We start from the raw sequence: 23,100 nt of genomic DNA on the forward strand, positions 1-23,100 counted from the left end.
TCCAAAGACTTTTCAATTTGGTGCGATTGAGGACAACTATTCCATGCTTCAGAGAATAGAACTTCGAAGATTTAGGAAGAAATGACTCCACTACGAACTGCAACTCACGCAGCACATTATTTTGTAAACGTGTTTCAGTCGCCATCTTCTCACTTTTGGCATCGCCGGCGGCTCGGCCGACGGCTTACACAGACACTGATGCAAACACGGTTTCTCTATACATTGTTAGTATGTGTGTACACACATATTTTTTTGCTATGGGTGATCACACATAACAATGATTTGTGAAACTAATCAAAAGCATAAACAATAATCATGTTAGTTATATTTTGGGTTATAAAATATATGTGTGAGAAGGACGATTGGATCAATGTGTAATTTCACATAAAATAAATATTTGCAGTTTTTGCAGTGTAAGAATACCTTATGAAAATTGATCGTGCTTGCTATGAAAAATTTCATAAGATAGACTTATGAAAAGAACAAAAAAATCTTAAAATGATGCAGACTGGATTCGATCCATGAACGTCGGGATCACTGAGCCCGTGTTTTATCCACACGGCTACCGACGCTTGAGAATACCATGGTGCTAAACATGAATAAAAGCCACGCTGTGAGACGATTTTACGTCATAGAGTGACCTTATGAAATTCATCCGAATCATTATGAATTATTTAATGGCTGTTTCATAAGTTGAGCCTTATGGAAATCTTAAGGTTATTTAGCTGAGTGTAGGTTGATTCCTTCGCTAGCTTGCACGCAAGTTGGGGATGATGCATAATTTACGTAATACTTTAACGGAAGGAAAGGGTATTTCATGTTTCATACAAAATTTCTAGAATTTCCATACAAAAGCTGCAACGTTGGTGGAGGAAGGAGGCGTAAAATTGTAAAATTTTCCATGCCATGATATTTGAACGACCCCTTCCCACAGCGCCAGAATCCATCTCTGATTTGACAGTTCTCTCGCCATCGAGAAAAAAAAAACAATCAGCTGCGACTGCGATAAAGGAAAAACGTCAGACAAAAGTGGAAAAGTGCAGTGAAAATTCTGTTGGCAGCTGGTAAAATTCGTATTTCCCGCAGTAAAACCGCATCAAATCCTATCGAAAAGCAGTGCAATAGTTAGCCAACGATTCGGTGCGTTCACTGCAATAGTTTTTAGGTGGCAAAAGCTAAAATCCGTCGCGAAAAAAGCAAAAATCTGAAGGGGTGCGTCGTCGTCTCGTATTGGTCGGTCGGAAGTTTTCAACTTTTCGTCGCCTGTGCGGTGGTGGATTTTCCCACTGGGTGGGTGCGCGGAGTGGGTTGAGTGGGTGGTGCTCCCTTCGGATTGGTTGTTTTGACGTGGGTGGTAGGCAGCATCCCAAATCAAAACAAAAACAGATCGACTGTTTTTTGCTTTCTCGTTTTGCGGTTGTAAAAGGACTGTGTTTGTGTTTGGTTGTGCGGCGAATTTGATCGCAATGGTACGCTAATTTTTTGTTAGACGCTGGCGCGCGCGGTCGCAAATAGCAATGTTTTCAATTGGATTCAATTTGTTTCAATTATAGCTCGACGGTGGAGGCCGGACCACATGAGACCGTACGGCTGCTGCTGCTGTTTCTATGAATGAAGGAGGAGGTGGCGGAAAATAGAAATTTGAGAAAAATCGATTTTTTATATAGAGGGTGCCGGAAGCGTAAGGAAAAAAAAATGTTTGGCCGTACGGAAACCAAGAAGGATAGCTTCCTGGAGCAAACCAAAGCCGCTCGAGAGGAACGGGCCAACGAGCGGGCATTGGAGGAGAAACGGGATAAGTCGATTGTGTTGCTACAGAAGAATATTCGCGGCTGGCTTGCGAGGACCCAGTTTAGAAGATTGATTTTGTAAGTATATATGAAGTCATTCAAAATACATATATATATCTAAAATTGAATTTATCTTTCAGAGAGGAATTTGACACCCTTCTACCGCCCGTTACAAATCCCACGAAAGACATCGAATTGAAACCCTGCCTGCAAGTGTACCACGCCGCGTCACACTTTATCCTGCAGTGGAAGACTGATTCTCCGGAAGATTCGGCCAACTATGAACGCTTGGAGCGTCTGTGTCGTTATCTGACCGCAAGTTTGGAATCGGATTCTCCCAAAACCAGCTACATTGGCGTAGCGTTGAACAAAGACTACAGTCTAGCATGGATACGGCACATCAAGAAGCTTCTGTATCGTTGCTGCATGGCCATGGACCTACTACGGCCGGAAGCGCACAGCGATAGCATATCATTAGCCTTATATTTGCACACGCTGGTGGCGTTCACGTCGACCAATAGCTGGGTTTTGCTGAGGAACAAATCTTTGGCAGGATTGAAACCAGGTAAGAATGAAGTAGAATTTGAGAAGTATTGCGGTTATTGGTTTATGTGTTTCTTCCAGGAATGCTCCAGCTCTGCAGTAACATCATGGGTGATTTAGTACAAAAAGGTTTCTACCTGAACCTTCGGAGTGTCCTGGTGAAGGGAACCTGTCGAACGGTCATCACACTTAAGCCGATTTCCCTGACGGCCATAATGACCTTGGCCGTTCGACCGCTTATTTCCAGCAACTTCAGCGAAAACCTGATGTCCCAGTTCCTGGTGCAGATTCTATCCGTTCCGGGGATCACCTTCCAGTTGGAACAGTTTGCCCAAGAGTGTCTTACCAACCTGCAATCGCATCATATCCTGGAGAAATCACTGGATCTCCTCAGCACCGAGTCCACCATGAAGTACGTTATCAATACGCTACAGAACTCGTATCTTCTTTCCCTTCTGTCCAACATCGTGCATCTGTACTATCTGGAATCTCCGGAAAATGCCTCCAAACTAGCTTATCCAACCTTCACCTTTGTGGTGACACAGCTCCTCGGCGGTATCCTCAAAAGCGTCGGTCAATCGGCCGGAACATTCACCCAGTGGCACGAACTGCTCGGATGGTTCACTCCCGGAAAGGAACGCCTCCAAAACGAAAACCTCCCGCTGATCAAAAAGCAAATCCATCTCCTATGGAACCATCGAATCGTGCGGCTCCTACTCGGCGAGAACCTCAAAGAACTGGCCGTCGGATATGAAACCATCGAGTACAGCATCCCCAGTGGGAACAGTACGGGGAATTTGCTAAAACGGGCGTTGACGTTTGAGAGGAGCTCCATTAAGACTGGCGGAGGTGGCCCAGGAGAGAAGAAGACTAACAAATCGTTCCGAAAAATTGGATCGGCCGAGATGTCCCGGGTGGCGCTGACCTGTGCGATGTATCACGCGGCGCTGAATGCACTGTCGCAGCTAAGGTTGGACATTTTGTCGGGTAAGTTAGTACATCGTTAATAGGGTGCGATTGGACTATCTTAACTCTTTTTATCCTTTCCACTAGGTTTATGCTACAACGACACCGTTCTCCACGACCTATGGCTGCTTCTTGGTTCGCTTGGACCAACTTGCGGTCTGAAAGGCTTCATTGAACTCTTGCAAGTCAACCAAACAAGCTACGAACCGCCTCTTCTACTACTGTCTCTGTTCTGTGACTGCATGACCCACTACGTCACGTAAGCCTCAAATATCATCAAATTTCGCCTACCACTCATTAATCTCCTTCTATTCTAGAATCCTCGACGATCTGGAAATGTACGAACAGCAGAATCCCTTCACCCTCAATGACTACATCGCGCTGTCACACTTTCTCAACACATTTCTCTACCGGACGATCCAGGACCAAATTTTCGACATCAAAACCGTGACCAGCGCTCCGCTGTTCGTGTCCACGCACACCCTGCTACTGTGTTTGTACCGGCGCGACTGTCGGCGTTCGTTTGCCCCGCAGAACCACTGGCTGATTCGGGACATCCGACCGTCGCACTTTCTGACCGACCTGGAAAAGGGCAAGAAGCATACCCAGATCCTGCTGCAGAAGATGCCGCACATTATCCCGCACGAAGATCGGGTGCAGCTGTTCCGGAAGTTCGTCCAGAACGAGAAGGCGGTGCTGGGGCTGACGGAATCGGCATGTGCGTCTCCCAGCTCCGCCTTGGTCACGGTTCATCGCGATCGGATAGTGGAAGATGGTTACCGGCAGCTGGCGGCGCTTCCCCCTCACGCCCTAAAGGGCGTAATTCGGGTACGGTTTGTCAACCAACAGGGTCTGGACGAAGCCGGTATCGATCAGGACGGAGTGTTCAAGGAATTTCTCGAGGAAACGATCAAGCGAGTTTTCGATCCATCGCTAAACCTGTTCAAAACGACCACAGAGCAAAGGCTGTATCCGTCGCCGACGTCGCACATGCAGGAAAACCACCTACAACTGTTCGAGTTTGTCGGAAGAATGCTGGGCAAAGCGGTCTACGAAGGGATTGTGGTGGACGTCCCATTCGCTTCGTTCTTCCTGTCGCAAGTCCTAGGTCAAACGCATCAGGCACTGTACAGCTGTATGGACGAGCTGCCGTCGCTGGATAAGGAACTGTATCGGAGTTTGACCTTTATCAAGCACTACCACGGGGATGTGGCCGATTTGGATCTCACGTTTAGCGTGGATGAGGACGTTATGGGAAAGATTGTGACGCACGAGTTGTATCCCGGAGGAAAGGCGCGGGCCGTCAACAACGATAATAAGTGAGTATAAGAAACCGGCATTTGCAATAAAATTCATTCGCTCATTCCTTGTAAACATGTGGTCAGTTAACCTTGAACAAGTACCTGGATTCTCCTGCTCTTCTCTTCTTGGCGTAACGCCATCACTAGGAAAAAGCTTGCTTTACAGTTTAGTGCAGTGCTTCCCAAACTGTGCGCCGCGGCGCCCTGGTGCGCCGTGAACATCTCTCAGGTGCGCCGCAGGGTCTTGAGCCAAAACGCAAAGAACACTCTTATTAACGAAGGCAGAATATATTATTAGTTGTTTTACATTGTTTAGTGGCACCTCAATCCCTTTTTTGTATTCTATAGATTCTATACCAATGTTTTGCCTTTTTGAGGAAGACATCAAACTCGACTTCAAAAAAAAAGTCATTTAAAAGGTTTTTCCACTTCTAAATTTTCAATTGAAAAGTAAGTGTTTGGTAGGATTTCGTCCGGGTGCCAGTACGCGCGATTTGCTTGGGTGGTTCGATTTTTTTCTCTTTCTTTTTTGTATTCCGTAGTGAGCATTTCGACGGCGGTGAGCGTGCGGTGGACGCGTCGTGAATCGATTCGGTTCCGAATTTTTCGCTTCCCGTCGGCACTTGTTCCCAATACACTTTTAGTTGATAATAAATATTTTCTTTATTTTTTGCATTTACACAAAAGAGTGAAAAGTGTTAGTTCGTTCTCGCCGGTCGAAAAAATCCGGGCGCCGACAAGTGAGTCACGTTCAGTGTATTTCTGTGTGGAATAGACTAAAAGTTTCTGCTCCCTAGTGGAGTGGAGACGCACGATATAATTTTCTTTATGGCTAGTTTTTGCGTCGAAAAGTGGTCGGTTGTTAACGGCGGTTTTTGTAAATTAATCCATTGTCAAATCATATCACCAACCATAGTTGACTCCCGGACTGGCAGTGTACCTTACCCTGCTAACAAAAAATTCCTTCCTGAGACAAACGTGGAGATGCAGCGATTCGCGGTCTTTTTAACAACGTTTGTCTTACTAACATTCCCTCACATCCTCGATGACCGTAAGGACGTGGCCGGCGCCGTTATTGACCCTATTAAAGTTAAGAGCTCTCGAACTGCGTACAGTGAGAATAGAGAGCTAGTCCTAAGCCCTATTCATTGGTTCCTTGTGCAATTTCGATTGCTCTGATCAATCACGGAGTAGCAACTACGAATTGTGCGGTCATCTATGCTCATTAGTATGGTACACGCTTGTATGGAGAAAATAAATCCTCGCTCCAGTCGACTTTTTAGATCCCATTTAGGTCCCATATGAACTGTACAAAATTTCAGCGCAATCGGTGAAACTATAATTTAGCGCAAGCGGTTCAAAGTTTTCATAGGATTTACTATGGGAAAAGTTACACTTTCAGATAAAAAATCCCAGAGGTCGTCTCTTGTCTCCTTAATTCAAATCGATTAATGTTTCTTGTAGAAAAATCAATTATGAAACTTTCCTTCGAAGACCGCAAAACAAGTGGATGCTTGTGGAAAAAGTTATTGATTTATTACCGATTAGTGATCCAACGAACGGCTTTTAATTTTATTTTATCAGCAGCACTGCTGCTGCCGTTGTTGCATGGGGTGGCGGAAGGCATCACCACCCCCAGAAACAGCAGTAGCCAAGGCAGCAGCTACAGTGCTGCTAATAAAACAAAACAAAAAGCCGTTCATTGGATCACTAATCGGTAATAAATCAATAACTTTTTCCACAAGCATCCAATTGTTTTGCAGTCTTCGAAGGAAAGTTTCATAATTGATTTTTCTACAAGAAACATTGATCGATTTGAGTTAAGGAGATAAGGGACGACCTCTGGGATTTTTTATCTGAAAGTGTAACTTTTTCCATAGTAAATCCTATGAAAACTTTGAACCGCTTGCGCTAAATTATAGTTTCATCGATTGCGCTGAAATTTTGTACAGTTCATATGGGACCTAAATGGGATCTAAAAGGTCGACTGGAGCGAGGATTTGATATTTGTCCCATACTAATGCTCATGCTCATACTCATTTATACTCATTTACAAAAATATTTATACTCATTTACAAAAATATTCTGTTAATTTGGTAGGGTAAGGTGATGTGTGTTTTGTTTAAGATTTGTTTTTTCGATATGTGCTATTGGAGTTCATGTCGACCATGTTTGGATCCTTCGAAGCTTCTCCTCAACGGGAACGTTTCAAAAATCTATTGAGAATCTCATATTGCGGATGTGGAGATCGTACAGGGGGCGTGCGAAATTTTTGCACTAAATCATATCGTAATCATAAAACACGTTTTAAAAATAATTCGACAATAGATCTATACTAAATGATTTTTTCGCGAACAATTGTGATTATTTCAATGATTTAGGAAAAAGTGGATCCTAATATCGATAACCTTTTTTGAACGATCCTGAGACCTGCTGCAAGTCCGTTTTAGTGTTGTTCTCTATATTTTGGTCAACAATTGTGTTATTTTAGGTAAAACTAGAATATTTTTTGCACGAGGAGCTCCAATGATATCATCGTTATGTGTGCCGTTCAAAAAATATCCCATAAATTTGAAAAAGAGGTTTCTAGAAGACGAACAACTTGAGTATAAATATATGGAGCAGCTGTATACTATCTGCATTTTCTCAGCTGTCAAGAACGCTATGAAGCTGATTTTTTCAGTGTAATTGGGGGATTCCATAGGCTTGTTACCTACAAAAAAACTACATCGCTGGAATGGAAGATAGCGGAGAAATAACTGGAAGAAGTCGGAAATTCTAATTTGAGCAATGGTATTCTACTAGGGCTGCTCAAACATTTATGAGAAAATTTAAAACTAAAATATCGTAAGGCCGTTCGCAATGCTGTTTTATTTTGTATGGCGAGTTTTAAAAATTTTAAAACTTTAAAATTTTAGACTCCCATAAGCTACAGCACAAATTTGAGCTGAATTGATAAGGTCTTAGGTATCGCTCGACTAGTCTGAAGTTTATATGGTAAAACTGGTACAAATATGTGCAGGAATGGCATAGTTTTAGTTTTCTGCCACTAGATGGCACTGGAAGCGTTCAATAACCCTTATTTTTAGTAGTATTATAGGGAATTCTATGTGGATTTCAGTGCTCGAGGGAGGTTCGAGACAGCAGGAGCTAGTTTCGGTACGCGTTCGTTTGTGTTTTTCATTTTCGGCCCAGAATAAACGATGACGCCGGCGATTTCAGTGCGCGAGGGATGTATTACGCCACCCAGTCAGTTTTCCGCGTATGAAAGTGTATATTCAGCGTAGTATCATTCGGGAGTTTCGGTGTGATGCCAGTAATCGCTGACTCGGTTGATCGCTCCACGTGGTTTTAAGTTAACGCGGCATTGAAATCAATCCTATTTGGGTCGTTGCTGCACCGCTGGAGAAATAAGAATACAACTACATCACTGCAGACTATGAAGAACTTGGTGAGATCTTTCTAATTAAAAAACGTCATTTTATTCATACATGTGATATTTACCTTACCAAATACGCGCCAGAAACAAAAATGCAAATTTTTGATTCAGGAAGTGTTAATGCATTCCAGATATCCAATTGATATCCGGATGCATCAATGCGGGGCTTACTGTTTTAGAAAACGACCTCAAGATGTACGTGGAAGCCCTGTCATACTTGAAATGGGTCGTTGGACGTGCAGTAGAGCTATCACCTTCCATCTCCAGGACTAAAAGTGTTTGCGTCTATGGATAAAAGTTAAAAATAGGCGCAGACATTTTTCTTCCATAAAAGCACTGCCGGTCAGTGGGAGATGGATTGTACATACATACATGCATACATATTATAGGGAATTCTATGCGGAACATCTTTGTTGAAGACCGCTAAGTGATCCGATGCTTGCTAAACAAAAAAGTTGTACCCTAGACTTAGTGTATCGAAAAAACAACCAGTTTTTATAGATGCTATTGGATATTTATAATTTGTTAAAATCACCACGTCAAAATTATTTAAATTATAATTTTCGAAGCATATCTGTATCATTACGTCTCGTGTATCATTATCGGGCTTTTACACATTACATTTTACTGATTTCGTCTTATTTACACAACAAATAGTTGAACCCGAAATGTTATTGGGCGCGCTAGTGTAAAACATAGGATCTGAAAATATTTTCTCATACCACCACGTTTTTGATTATTAATGGTTTTATATTTTTCACAGTTCACTAGAAATATGGTGCATTTGATGATGTGGGATTTATATTTTTATTGCAACCCTTTGATGAAATATTCCTGTTGAAAGGTTAGTGCAAAATTACCGCACGCACCCTGTAGGCACGGGTATACCACAATAACCGAGGGAACGACTACATGACAAAAATGAGCAAACTCCCACGCTGAGGGAAGTTAAGGGCCCAGGGGTCAAGATGATCCCAGAAAAGTTCGCCACCTTTCTACGCCGGTTGATAGTCAGGAACTGGTAATCCGAACAGCTACCGGAGGAGTGAAAGGAAGGGGTAATCTGCCCCATTCACAAGAAAAGCGGCCGTTTGAAATGTGAGAACATCAGAGCGATCAACATTTTAAATGCAGCCAACAAAGTGCTATCCCAGATCATCTTCCATCGTCTGTCATCTAAAACGAATGAGTTCGTGGGAAGTTATTAGCCGACTACATGGACGGCCGGTCGACAACAAACCAGATCTTCACCGTACGGCAAATCCTCGAGAAATGCCAGCTTTTAAAATTATTAAATTGCAAAATGTCACAACTGCTCATTAATAAACACTGTCTTTTGCATTCAAAAATTGAATTGCCGTTAAATATTTGCAAAAACTTGGTCGGAAACTCTAAATCAACAAGCAGTTCTTGCAGCAACTTACTTCTCGGCGGCACATTAAATTTATTTTTAAACACCTGAAAATCACGTATCTTTTGTATCACGGAAACTTCCAAGTCAGAAGTACACCAACACAAATGTATTGAAACGATTTACGTGAAAATAAGGTGGATTTCACCAAACAGAATGGTGCATACGACGTGGTTGTTGAGTGAAAGTTGTGACACTCTGCTTACTCCGGTCTTCAGGATTCCCAGTGTCTTCCGGAAACCTCCGATAGCCAACCTACGTCTCCGCACACACGTCTTACTGCTCGCCTCTGTTCTCTCGACTACCACACTTCCGCTGTCAGACCAAAACACTCTAAAGTTCAAACTACCCATTCATAGACAATATCCACCCAATTGCCAAGGTATATAGATGTGTTATTTACAGGTCACCACATCTCCCTTTGTCTACGAAATTGTTTTATTTTTCATAATCAAAGCTCAAGATAAACGGCAGCGTTCGTTGAGAGGCAACACGTTAGTCTTATGCCAATTTGCAGAGCAAATCCGTTATGCTTTTCAGACCAAAACATGCATTTACGTAACATACCATCACATGAAACTAATATTAAGACCAATAATAAGACACCTTATTTTCAGGAGTCCGCTAATCTTCATTTAGTCTTGACTTTGCTCTTTATAAAATGCCGATCTTAATTTACAAATGCTCACAAACATCTTTACAAATCTCTGCCTCTAATTATAAGTATCTAAATATCCTTGATTCGCTTTCATCTTTTTTCTCACTTTAAAAACACTTGCAAGAGTTCAATCCATTCGAGATAGCCTCATCGTTTTACTGGTGCTGCCTTATTTTTTTCTTGTAGATAATATAGTATAATACCAGATATCTCCATCTGAGAAAATTGCAAAGACTTTCTCCTCTTCAACAAGGTCAAACTACAATCTCTTAAACAATGCAACTTCTAATAACGTCGCACCATACCGAATATCTTTCATTTCTGCCTCTTGAAACAGCTCTTCCAAACGGTTTACGATCAACCTCTGTCGCATCCTGGTACTCATGTCCTTCCCGGACAATTCCATCTTGTTCAGCTTCTCAATGCTGCAACGGATAGCTACGTACATTTTCTTGGACCCAACATTATTGAACTACCTTAATAACACTCGACTCAGTGATATGCATCTGTCTCTATCATCCGTGTTTCGATAATTAGGATGAGCAACAGTCAAACTCAAGTCTCAGTCTTAGTCTTTTAACAGTGGATCCTTTGAGTGGTCGACTATCGCCACCTCGTGCCCACTTGACTAAACCCATGTGTTCAACCATTTTTCTCTACAATTATTTCAATGCAGAGAATTCATAACATCGTCAAAAAACTAGGGGTGGGTAATGTCTGAGACATAACCGCAATGTTGACGTAGGACAAAGGCTGGAATGAGGTTCCGACTTTTATATATTAAAATGGGCCCTTTAATTTGAAGTCTTAAATCAGCTGATTTTTCGTGTCATTGTTGTCCGACCTTCGTAAATAAATGCATAACGGATTTATCACATAAAAGGCCTACACAATGTATGCTGGCAAAATTCAATTCGGCGGAGTGATGTGTTGATTAAAGTTGTTACCTATGTGATCCATTTCACTGAACGCATTCATAAGATGTTTATTAGTTAAACCTTCCGTAACTCGCGCGGTTGGCCATCACTTGAGGGTTGAGTATTATTTTATTTTGAAGATATATGTTCAACCGTTATTTGAAAGAATTTTCATCGAAAGGAAAGAATGATTATAATATTGAAAGGCGTTAAGCCATAGCTTCCCAAACATCATATTGCGATCGCAACAATCATTAAAATAACTAAAATTGCCGCTATGAAATGAACAGATGGCGCAACCGTCGCCATGTGTATTTGACACAACTCAATTGCTGTTAACGAAATTTTAGATAATTTTGATTGCAGTTTCATGAAATATTCTAGATTTAACAATACGTTGTATAGTTACGCGAACAACAATTAGAGGCCGGCTATACTGTTGCTAAGTTTTCAGTCTGTCGCTTTTAATTATCCGATTCATAACTCTGGAGGAATAATTTTCACTGGTCCTGAAAAGGACCTTTTAAATAACAGGAGATTTCGGCAAGACAATTGAAAATTATCCGCACTGAATGCTGGAAGCCATCGAAAACTGCCATCGCTTACTGCCGTGGATGAGATACCTGGTTCTATCAGCTAAATAGCCGAGTCATCGCAGGATTGGTGCGCAGCTGCGGAGGTGACATCCGTTCCCTTTGACTGATCCAACGAAAATGACGGAAGAAAACAGAGGTCACTGCTTTTATTCCCCTTGATTAGTAGATTAGGCTCCTCCCATTTGGCTGGCTTTCCAGTTTATTTTGTTTGCATGACCCGCCCCGAATGCTCCAGACGCATCAAGCAACTAACCAACCGAGAAATGAGCAAATTTTCATTGAACGGATTGGATAATTTCGATTCACCACCAGCGGGTAACCAAACGATCAAGCGCAAACCGACATTCGGTTCTTCAGATTTGTGCTCTAGAAAATTCTAGGTGTGGCTTCGTCATATATTCACCTTCGAACATTTTCGAAAAATGTTTTAACTTAATTTTATTTAAACAATGTTTCTCGCAAAATACTTCGGATAGAATAATGCGTTGTAAAATTCCGGGTGGAACCATTAGGCCATTAGTGACCGGCTTCATCATTATTGCTGGGCCACCAAGTATTCAATCTTTCACTTCTCAATTGCACCACACTTTTCTCGTTCGATGGAATGAAATTAGCTGATTCACAAACTCTTAAGGAATAATTAACGGTGGTCCTGAACAAGACCGTTTGATTAATTGACGATTTTAGGAACGAAATGGCATGAATTCACCATGTCACGCAATGCGTGTTGGTTTTCTCCGTGCTGAATGATAAACGCCACCGAAAACTGGACCGCCGTGGATTACAATAATGACCAGTTTCACTATTGCTGGCAACGATGCTCTGTCTTTTGCTTTTTGGTTGCACTACTACATCTCGATCGATGTTGGAAATTATCCAATTAACTCTTGAGGAATCATTTTCGATGGTCCTGAAAAGGACCGGTTTGAATAATGGACGATTTTGATGCATTCACCATGCCATGCAATGCGTGTTGGTTTTCGCTGCGGAGTGCGGAGAATGCTGGACGCCGTCGAAAATTGGCCCACCGCCGCTGCCATGGATGCGATTCCAAGTGCTATCATCAGCACGATAGCCGAGAGTAGTCGCTGGGTTGTTGTGCTGCTGCCTTGCTGGAGGTGACATCCACCTCCAACCTCCTTGACTGATCCAACGAAAATGACGAAAGAAAACAGAGAACACTGCTTTTATACCCCTAGATTGGCAGATGAAGCTCCTCCCATTCGGCTGGCTTTTCAGTTAATTTCGTTTGCATGACCCGCCCCTTATGCTCCAGACGCATCAAACGATTAATCAACCGAGAAATGAGAAAATTTCCATTGAACAGATAATGTAACCAAAATATTAGATGATTTAGATCATTTTAATTTGGAAAATGAATTGAAACATTTTCACGCAAAATGGTCCGGATATGATAATGCGTTGCCAAAGTCCGGGTGGAACAATTAGACGTCATAATTGTTGCTGGCTGAGTCACCAAGCATTCAAAATCATTCACTTTTCGGCTGTACTACTTACACTTTTCCCGTTCGTTGGAATGGAATTATTCGATTCACAGCTCTTGAAAAATCATTTTCGATGGTCCTTAAAAGGACCGTTTGGATAATGAATAATTTTAGGAAGAAAATTAAATGAATTCACTATGCCACTATGCGTGTTTGTTTTCTCCGCACTAAATGCTGAACGCCACCGAAAACTGGCCCGCCGCTTGCTGCCGCGCATGCGATTAATGACCGGCTTTGCTTTTGCTGAGAAACGCCGCTCTGTCCTTGCATTGCACTACACCTTTCTCGATCGAGGGTGGAAATTCATCCAATTAACTCTTGAGAAATCTTTTTCGATGGCTCTGAAAAGAACCGTTTGAATAATGGACGATTTTGATGAATTTACAATGCCACGCAATTCGTGTTGGTTTTCTCCGCGCTCAACGCTAGACGCAATCGAAAACTGGCCCGCCGCTTGCTGTTGTGAATGAGATTCCTGGTGCTATCAGTACGATAGCCAAGTGTCGTCGCTGAGTCGATGTGCCGCTGCCCAGCTCGAGGTGTCACCTCGACGGTGGTCGAAATGGAACTGACGATCAGCTCTCGCATGATCGCATTCCTTCCTGCATCGTAGTTGCCCCCACGATGCGCACCAATCAGAGAGCGTTGGTATACTGAACGAGAAAATTTGTCCGCTACCCATATTTATAGATTTCAGCGATTTCAATGTCTAACTTTAAAACAACTTTTTAACTATTTATCAATGATTTTTAGGTTCACCGAATATTACAAATTGAACGCGGGAGTTTCATCTCTCGGATAACGGGATTTGTTTATCATTTCGTTCAGTGGGAAAGGTACTGTGAGCGTTTAAAATCTTTCACTCAAACGTAACGCTCTTGGTTTCATAAATTTTGAAATGACACCGGGTATAGAAAACAGAGACGTAGTCCTACGTCAAAAAACCTTAAGCTGTTTACTGTTTTGTTTTTCTTTTCTCTACTTGTGTGTAAATTTTCACAGTTTTAACTGGCCGTGTGTCGGTGGCACCAGTGCACATTATATCCCAATATCATGATCAAACGGAATCGCCCAAGAAATTACATGTTCGTATCCTGGCATAAACTTTCTACAGCAATTCTGCAGTGACTGTCACTTGAACTGCCATTTCTTAACAGCTACGTATGGATATCGAAGATAAACGACTTTTTGAGCGAATTTCTCACGCATCAAGATCATTCCTTTTGATCTGCAAATTCCACATGTAGATGTGAAATATGTGCGCCGTTTGAATAAAGAGCGTACATTTGTTTTGCTTTACTTAAACGGTTTCCGCATTCGTTTATTATGTTTTGCAAGACGTAACGTTCGGATCATTCTCGTTCGTCTCGTCTTCTTCCCACCTATACGAATTTTGACAGTTTCCGGTGGTTTGTTTTGATTCCCATTCATTTGCCGTTTTTTCTATCTCAGGGAGAAAATTTAGGTTAACTTTCTATGCAAAACTCTATAGCGCCTCTACTGGCACTGTCGCACACTAATCAGTTCGGGGATTTGAATACATTCAAATTACAGCTGCTTGCTTGCATTTTTTAAGTATATGTATGTATACCAACTGTCCTGTTTGCACTGCTCTTCAAGAGCTACGTGATACAATTACGTTTTGCACGATGTCGTCAGAAATGAACGTTCGGTTCATTTTCGTTCTTCCCATCCTTTTTCCTCCCACACGAATTTTGAGTTTCCGGTGGTTTGTTTTGATTCCCATTCGTTGCCGTTCTTTTCTCGCTCGGGGAGAAAAATGAGGTTAGTTTTCTATGTAAAACTCTATGCATCAGTCGATCAATTTGTTACGCTCTCCGAGAGCCGCGCTATGCCATGTATAGCCGCTTTTTTCTTAGGTTACGGTCTCCGGGACCACCTTTTTTCGCTCTCCGGGAGCTACGCTGTGCTTCGCACCAGCTGTCTCAATAATCTCGGCCTCCGGGGCCATCAATTCGATTTCGCTCTCCGGGAGCTGTGCGGTGCTCTGTGCCAGCCGCTTCACGTAAATTTGCCATCGCTTGCATCGTGGAAAAAAATATCTGTTGCCGTACGTGTGAAAAAACAAGTTTTTCTCACCACCTCGTCCTCACACAAAAATCCAGCAGTTTCGTTGTTTCGGCCATCGTTCACCCCTGTTCGGCGCATTGTGCAAACCGAGTACTTTGCTCTGCCGCCTCTCGCCCTGCATCCTCCATGCATCTTTGTTGCATTCCACTCATCTTCACTATCAAACAGGTTCTTCCCCCAGCCAACTCACAATCCCATCCTCGTCGCCACTGTGACACTCGGCTTACTCCGGTCTTCAGGATTCCCAGTGTCTTCCGGAAACCTCCGATAGCCAACCTACGTCTCCGCACACACGTCTTACTGCTCGCCTCTGTTCTCTCGACTACCACACTTCCGCTGTCAGACCAAAACACTCTAAAGTTCAAACTACCCATCCATAGACAATATCCACCCAATTGCCAAGGTATATAGATGTGTTATTTACAGGTCACCACAAAAGTTATTAACGTGGGATTTTTCCGTTGACTAGCATGTAATACGTGGATTTTTCTGCTGACGTGAGCGCCTTGGTTCTAATATTCATCTCACCATACAAAAATTCAGCTCACTACTTTCAATCTAGTATTCTCAATTTAGGTGAAAATCGGAGTTTTCGACTAGCGAAGTTGGATTTTTCTCCAAATCCGTGCGTCGGAACTAACTTCGGAAGTGGTACGCTGTATAGTAAACCTGGTCCGCTATACAGCGCACCACTTCCGAAGTTAGGTCCGACGCACGGATTTGGAGAAAAATCCAACTTCGCTAGTCGAAAATTCCGGGATCCAACTGCACGGACAATATTTCACTGCTTGCGTCGTATTGATGCAGCGTGATATCACCACCACTGGCGACGTGGCGTCACCGATCCTCCTACCGGTCAATGACGAATCGCTGGGCTTCGCCGGATTCCTTCCGGACTACGGTTGGAGTTCTTGGATATCACCGATTCCTGGACCAGCCGCGGGGTTTGCTGGGCTTTTACCGGTATAAACTGGACTTTTGGTGACTTCACCTCTCACGGAGGACTTTCACGGTGATGCGGTCGTGTATTGACGTACGACTTTCGGCAACCACTATAGGGTAGGACGGGGCAAGATGAGCACCTTTTAAAATCCGACAAAACCGATGTTTTAGAAATATACCGCTGAAAGGTAATCGAAGACAGACTCAAAACCATGTAATATTGAGAAAATAAGGCAGTAATTACTTCAAAAACATGAAAAAATGCAACTGATTTGATCTCGATTGAAAACTTGTTTTTGTTATAAGATTTTGGAGACACTAAGGGTCTGTTCCAATTGGCTAATTAAAATTAATTGTTACTTGTTGAGCGGACCTGGTGTTATGGTTAAAACACTTGACTATCACGCCGAGGACCTGGGATCGAATCCCACTCCCGCCAAACTCGCAAAATGTGAGTTTTTCCTGCGGAAGGGAAGTAAAGCGTAAGTCCCGAGATGAACTAGCCTAGGGCTAAAAATCTCGTTAATACAGATAAAAAAACAGATTTGACAGTTCAACAATTAAACTTGACAGTTCTCCTAAGGAAATAATTATCGAACTGTCAAGTTTAAGTAAAAATTAATTTTAATTCATCAATTGGAACAGACCCTAAATAAGCTGTGTGTTAATATATTGGATTAATACATTCATTTGATCATTGCTCATAGTATTTACTGAGGATCAATTATGTATCGAGTGTGTATTTCAAAATTTGGTAAACGGAGAATGTATTGTGGATTTACCGGCTACTAGTATTCTACCGGTCGCTTCAGTATGGCCTCCAACAAGGTTGCGACCATTCATTTGCAAAGGTTTACATTCATTTGCTATTATCTCAGTTCAGAAGCATGCTATCGAAAAACAATGTATGGATGAATTTAACCTTGATAGTTTTATCTGAAAGTTTGCCGAATAACATTGGGGTCCCCAGTCAACCAGTGATCGTATAAGATGTTGCATAAGATGATAAAGTGGAGGCCATATGCGCATATGTACGCATATGGCCTCCACTTTATCATCTTATGCATCATCTTATACGATTACTGGTTGCCTGGGTCGCACACGCATACCAAAGTCGTGAGCGAGCTGTGAAGGCAACTTTCCACAGCGTGAATGAAATTTACATTCACCGCGTGGAGAGTTGCCTTCACAGCTCACTCACGAGTTAAGCATGGAGGCCCTCCAAAGTAGCCGTTTTATAAAAAAAAATAACTTAAAAATTATTTTGAACATTTTTATTGTATGCGCTATTCCTCGTTGCCACTAGCTACTCAGCGACATTCATTTTTTAACAATCAAGTTGATTTTTATATGAAAACGGCTACTTTATAACGGATACTTAAGTAACCGCACAGAGAACAGACATCCAAGTCCAGTTTCGAAACTGTGTAAGGAATTTAACGGCCATTTGAAATCGGCAACACAAGTGGCAATACCGTGGCGCTGCAATCGGTTAATTTCTCATACTAATTAAATTCATCACTTGAAATGTTTCAATTCACCACTGACAGTGGCAATTTGGTGTTTGGCGGCGTTAGTGTTGTCATCGTATATTGGTTTGCAACCTTACTCAAGTGAAGATTCAAATCCTTACACAACTTTCTGATTGAAATTTGTTCTAGCCTGGATGTCTGTTCTCTGTGGTAACCGGTAGAATACAAGTAGCCGGTAAATCCACAATAATAGTGTAATAATCGGAATTTAAAAAAACATTTCTCACGGGGTGAAACCAGCACTCATTACCGAAACAAGTTCACCACACAATGAATTTTTTTTATCTGTATTAACGAGATTTTTAGCCCTAGGCTCGGGACCCACGCTTTACTTCCCTTCCGAAGGACGAACTCACATTTTGCGAGTTTGTCGGGAGTGGGACTCGATCCCAGGTCCTCGGCGTGGGATAAAATAAAATAAATCATAACCTCAAATCAGCGTCTGTCAGTTTTTGTTTTGGTTCTGAAAGTTGTTCGTCAGTAAAATGGTTTGGAAATATGAACCAGTACGACTGCAGCGATCGACACGATCGGTCGTGTTCGTGGTGTACTCACCAGGAAGTAAACTCCATTGGAGTATAAACGAAAACTCGTTGGCAATATAGCGTTAGTTCGCTGCGCCATTTTTCCGCTCTTTAGCTCTGTGCAAAGAGCACCAGAATTGAGAAGAAAAAGAAGAAATATGAACGTATTTCCGACCGAAAAGTGGGGAAACGATAACATTCGTGCCGCAATCGAAGCAGTAGAAGTGGGAGGATGTTCCGTGAAAAGGGCAGCGTTGAATCATGCTGTTCCGAGACAAACTCTGGCACGGCAGAGTTTGTCGCGATATGCTACCGTCTTCTCCGAACAGCAGGAGCAAGAACTAATTCAACATGCGGAAAAGAACAACATTCCCCACCCGTTCAATACATCTACGGAACTCGCTGGACCAGACTGGTTAGTTTTCAATTTGGTCGTCCAGGACAAAAATATCCCCGGATCACTGTTCCAGATTCGGCCACCACTAAACTCCACGGAACTTCTTAAACTTTCACGGATTACTTAAAAAAGGGTTTTCTTCGGACTTCTCAAAGCATGATCCGACGCTTGTGAAAAAAGTTATTCGCCTGGTAACTTAGGCCAAAAATTGTGATTTTATTATTGATGTTATTCCTTTACATGTTAAATGTTAAGCACCACCGGGCAATCTGTACGTTATAACTTTTTTCACAAGTGTCGGATCACTTTGCGGTCTTCGGCAAAATTTTTCGGCATATCCTAGGCTATACTTTACCGTCATTGGTTAGATTGTTTTAGAAGAAAAATTTCAATTTATGAGAAAAATGCAAAAAATCACGTTTTCTCATACAAAATTCCATACAAATTTCAATCGCAATGCGGAATACGGGGAAGCAACCAATCGCTCCCAAATTTTGCACAGTTACTTTGTACGCTAAAATGAATCGAAAAAGCTTTGTTCCAAAAAATCGACTTTGTTGACCCAGTCTAATGAGCATACATATTAAAATCTAGAATGGACAAAGATACAATGGTTGATTGCATCATTCGTCAGAATTGGCTTCTTTAGCGGTGTTGAGATAATTCCATATTCTAAATCTCCAAGTCAAACTGAACCGAAATCCCAATTTTCATGAATTTTGGTGCCCGGGAACCTATTCAAAAATCAATTTGAAGTTAGTATGGGAGCAATTTGTCGAATCACCCCTCGTCGCATTTTGCATTGGGCGGAGCTGTCAAGCAGTTGCCCAGCTGTCAAAAGGTGATTTAAAAAAATCTCTTTGAAATTGATTTAAAGTGCCAAAATAAAGTTCTAAAAATCTGAAAAAAACCATAGTGGCTCAGGAAAAGGTGCTCTTTTGTATAACATTAAAAAATCGTCATTTTTTTCAAAATTTAAAACCCCAATTGTACCTCGTTTGTTCGAGGTCGTCTAAATATTTTTAAATATTGTTCCATGACGCGTAAATTTAGCCAAAAACTAAAAACTAAAAACCGTTTCCACAGGATCAACTACATCCACTATATGGCGTACTTCCGCATGCATACGCAAATACGTGATCAGACGGCTGCATTCATTCGGGGCTTCCGCAGCATAGTGAATCCCGATTGGTTGGCCCTATTTTCCACTCCGGAGGTGAGAATTTGTGTGCATGGTGGAAACTTTCGTCGATACTCATCACTCCGATTCATTTCCACAGCTACAACGACTGATATCCGGTGATACGGCTCCACTAGATCTCAAGGACCTCCGTAAACACACCCAGTATTATGGGGGATTCCACGATGGCCATCGCGTGGTCGGCTGGCTGTGGGACATTCTTGCCAAAGATTTCAGCGAAGAAGAGAAGAAGCTGTTTTTGAAGGTGAGTTCTAATTTAAGGAGGTCTTGATCAATCAATTTTAAAACCGGATTTTGCAGTTCGTAACCAGCTGTTCCAAACCTCCACTGTTGGGCTTTGCCCATCTCGAGCCGCCATTTTCGATTCGCTGCGTCGAGGTGGGCGACGACGAGGACATTGGCGACACCGTCGGTTCGGTAATTCGGGGATTTTTCACCATCCGGAAGAAAGATCCCCTCAACCGGCTGCCAACATCGTCCACGTGTTTCAATCTGCTGAAGCTGCCCAACTATCAGAAGAAAAGCATGCTCCGGGACAAGCTGCGCTACGCCATCTCCAGCAATACGGGCTTCGAGCTGTCGTAAGTCTGTGTCGTTCTTCGTCAGGTATGTTTTATTATGAAAGAACGTAATGAAAAGCCGTACTCGTTTTGGAATTTATGTTGATAAAAGTATATTTTTAGAATACAGATGTTATTTTTCTATACCTTTGTACTGGAAGCAAATAGCTAATATTCGCGCATGCAACTCCTTTTGAGTGGTACACCACTGTACTACACCGAGTAGTTTCAAATTAATGTTCATCATCCAAACATATTCAAAAAGGTATATTTTTCTATTCCGTGGCACGAAATAAGAGATTATGAAGAAGCGCAAAGAACCTTCACTATCGAAATGGAGCAAACCGGAAGTTGAAAAGATGATGTATTAACTGTGATAGTAAAAAAAATAGAATAAGCGATAGGCGAACTACGATTGAGAATGCGATATCGACTACCGAACTCTTCCAAATTTATTTACGCAAACAGTTTGAACCATTTTTACTCGACTCTTATTAGAATCCGATCACACAGCACATTACATACCCCGAAAGCGTTACATTGTTTGCGTAGCAATTAGCTTGTACGGTTGCCTCTTGCGTCTGCTGCATTCGGACGGAGGAAATCGGTTGCTTTTCGATGTTTAGTGTGAATTCGTGTCTGTTAAAAATGGCAATCCCTTAGTAGGGCCCATTCAAATCGTAGGTAACTAGCCCTCATTCATAATTCGGTTTCTCCTGTACAAATCATAAACCAGCAATTAGATCAAACCAGCAATGGGAAGAGATTATCAGTTTAGTCGTTTCGAGGTTTTCGAGTGGCAATAGCAGCAGATCGATCGCAAATCCTTGTGTTTAAGTTCAGTGTCAACGTTGTGTAGCGAGCGTAATTCCGTAGAAAAGTGTAAATTGTTCAGACGCAAATAGCGAAATCATTGTCAGTGACTAAATACAGCAAAAGTTAATAAAAATGCAAAAGTATTATGTAAGAGATGGCTTTTACTCGAACATTGTGAAAATCTTTCAAGGTATGTATTAATTTGTTTTGAGCATGAACATGACCGTACATTTTGTAGTTGCTACTCCGTAATTGACCAGAATAATCAAAATGGCACAAAGAACCAACAAACGGAGCTTGGGACTAGCCTACCGCTCTCAATGTGCACCTTCGAGAACTCCACACAATATTAAGTCAATTACGCCAAAGACCACGTCCTTATGATCTTCGAGGAAGGGATGGAATGTTAGTATGACGTGCATTACTACTAGAGACCGAGATCATCTCTACTTCTCTACGACTGTCACGGGAAGGAGTTTTTGTTAGTGGGGAGAGGGAAAAGTCGCATGCTCTGGATTCACTTTGGTAAGCGATGTGATTCACGCAACCTCTTTTCAAATTAATACACTTATCTTTATTTGGACTAAACTAATATATAACTAACTTACACATGTCGACACCAAAGATGACGAACCATTCAAATTAGTTTAGTCATCATCTTTCTCGGGATTGCGCCGAAAGGTGTTTCAAAAGTTTGCCCTTGACATTGGAGGCGGGGTAAACTCCAAAAAATCAGGTTCCCTTAGCTTCAGATACATGTTGTAGCAAGAACTTGCCACCCCCGCCTCCGTCCGTTAAATACACTTCAAAGAGAAACAAGGTCGCAAGAAAAATGCTACTAAAGCTCCTCGCATTTCAAATATACCTCCTACACCCAAGCGAGGATTGTTTATTTTTAGGGTCCTTGATGTTACATATTATTGTTTTAATCGCCGCGATTTGATGTGCTGGTAGTTCATCATTCATTCATTTAATTATTTCTCGCCGAAAACCAATCGATGAACTACCAGCACATTTTAGAGTCCTTGTTGATCGCTTATATGATGCCCTCGGCCTTCCAGAAACATTTATTGGCATTATTGGTATGTTTATTCCTACAGTTGAAGAATATCTCCAGAATTTGGCACAAGCATGGCCCCTCCTTGCTTCGAACATATCTTTCGATGGATAATTCATCAAGTGAGGTACAAGATGTGATCACTGTGCTACAGTGGAACTGTCATAGTTGAAAACCTAAATTAGACTTGTTTAAGTTTTTGATTCATAACTCTGATTGTAATATACTTGCCCTTTGTAAACATGACTTTCTTCTGAAGATGAACTCAACTATCACGATTTCAGCAGTATACGCCAGGATCGAGGTGACCATTATGGGGAGTTCTGTTGGAGATCAAAAAGACTTATTCCTTTTATATAACTACCTGGCGTAGAAATTGTCGCTTGTCAAATTAACGTAAATAGTTTTTATTTATTAACAAAAAATTAGAAAGAGGGAAAAGCCCCTTTGAGTGATTTCCTTTTTCTCTTTATGAAATCGTTCTCAAAAAGGCACTAAACCTCTTTAAATTAACGTAAAGGGTAAAGATGTTTGTGTAGCATCCGTTTACATTACTCCAAGAATTTCAATTATCCGTCATTATCTTTGGAATGCAGTTTCTGCACTATCACAATCAGTTTTAATTCTGAGTGATATGAACTCCCATGGTACTGGGTGGGGTGAACCATATGGCGATCACAGAGCGGCTATTTTCTATGATTTATGCGACGATTTCACCTTGAACGATTTGAATACAGGTGAAGTTACACGTATTGCATCCGATGGCAAAGACTATCAGTCGATTGCTTGTGCAAGGTGATCGAAGATCCTCGTGATAGTGATCTCTTGTCCATTATAACTACCATAAAAAATAA

General features: G+C 41.9%; 1 protein-coding gene across 2 annotated transcripts; it reads left to right on the top strand.

Moving 5' to 3' along the window:
• Positions 1-990: 990 nt before the first annotated feature.
• Positions 991-21,340, top strand: LOC109415881 (ubiquitin-protein ligase E3B). Of its 2 annotated transcripts, none has more exons than XM_020077138.3 (9): positions 991-1,469; positions 1,554-1,868; positions 1,931-2,355; positions 2,415-3,320; positions 3,387-3,558; positions 3,617-4,618; positions 19,699-19,828; positions 19,893-20,057; positions 20,114-21,340. In XM_020077138.3, the coding sequence occupies exons 2-9, from the start codon at positions 1,612-1,614 to the stop codon at positions 20,396-20,398; spliced, it is 3,342 nt and encodes a 1,113-aa protein (XP_019932697.3). In that variant the 5' UTR covers positions 991-1,469; positions 1,554-1,611; the 3' UTR covers positions 20,399-21,340. The 2 variants fall into 2 exon arrangements, with proteins under 2 accessions (XP_019932697.3, XP_019932698.3); XM_020077139.3 differs by having other exon boundaries at positions 991-1,064.
• The last annotated feature ends 1,760 nt before the right edge of the window (positions 21,341-23,100 follow it).

This window comes from Aedes albopictus, chromosome 2 (genome assembly GCF_035046485.1).
Source record: "Aedes albopictus strain Foshan chromosome 2, AalbF5, whole genome shotgun sequence".
Classification (NCBI taxonomy): domain Eukaryota; kingdom Metazoa; phylum Arthropoda; class Insecta; order Diptera; family Culicidae; genus Aedes; species Aedes albopictus.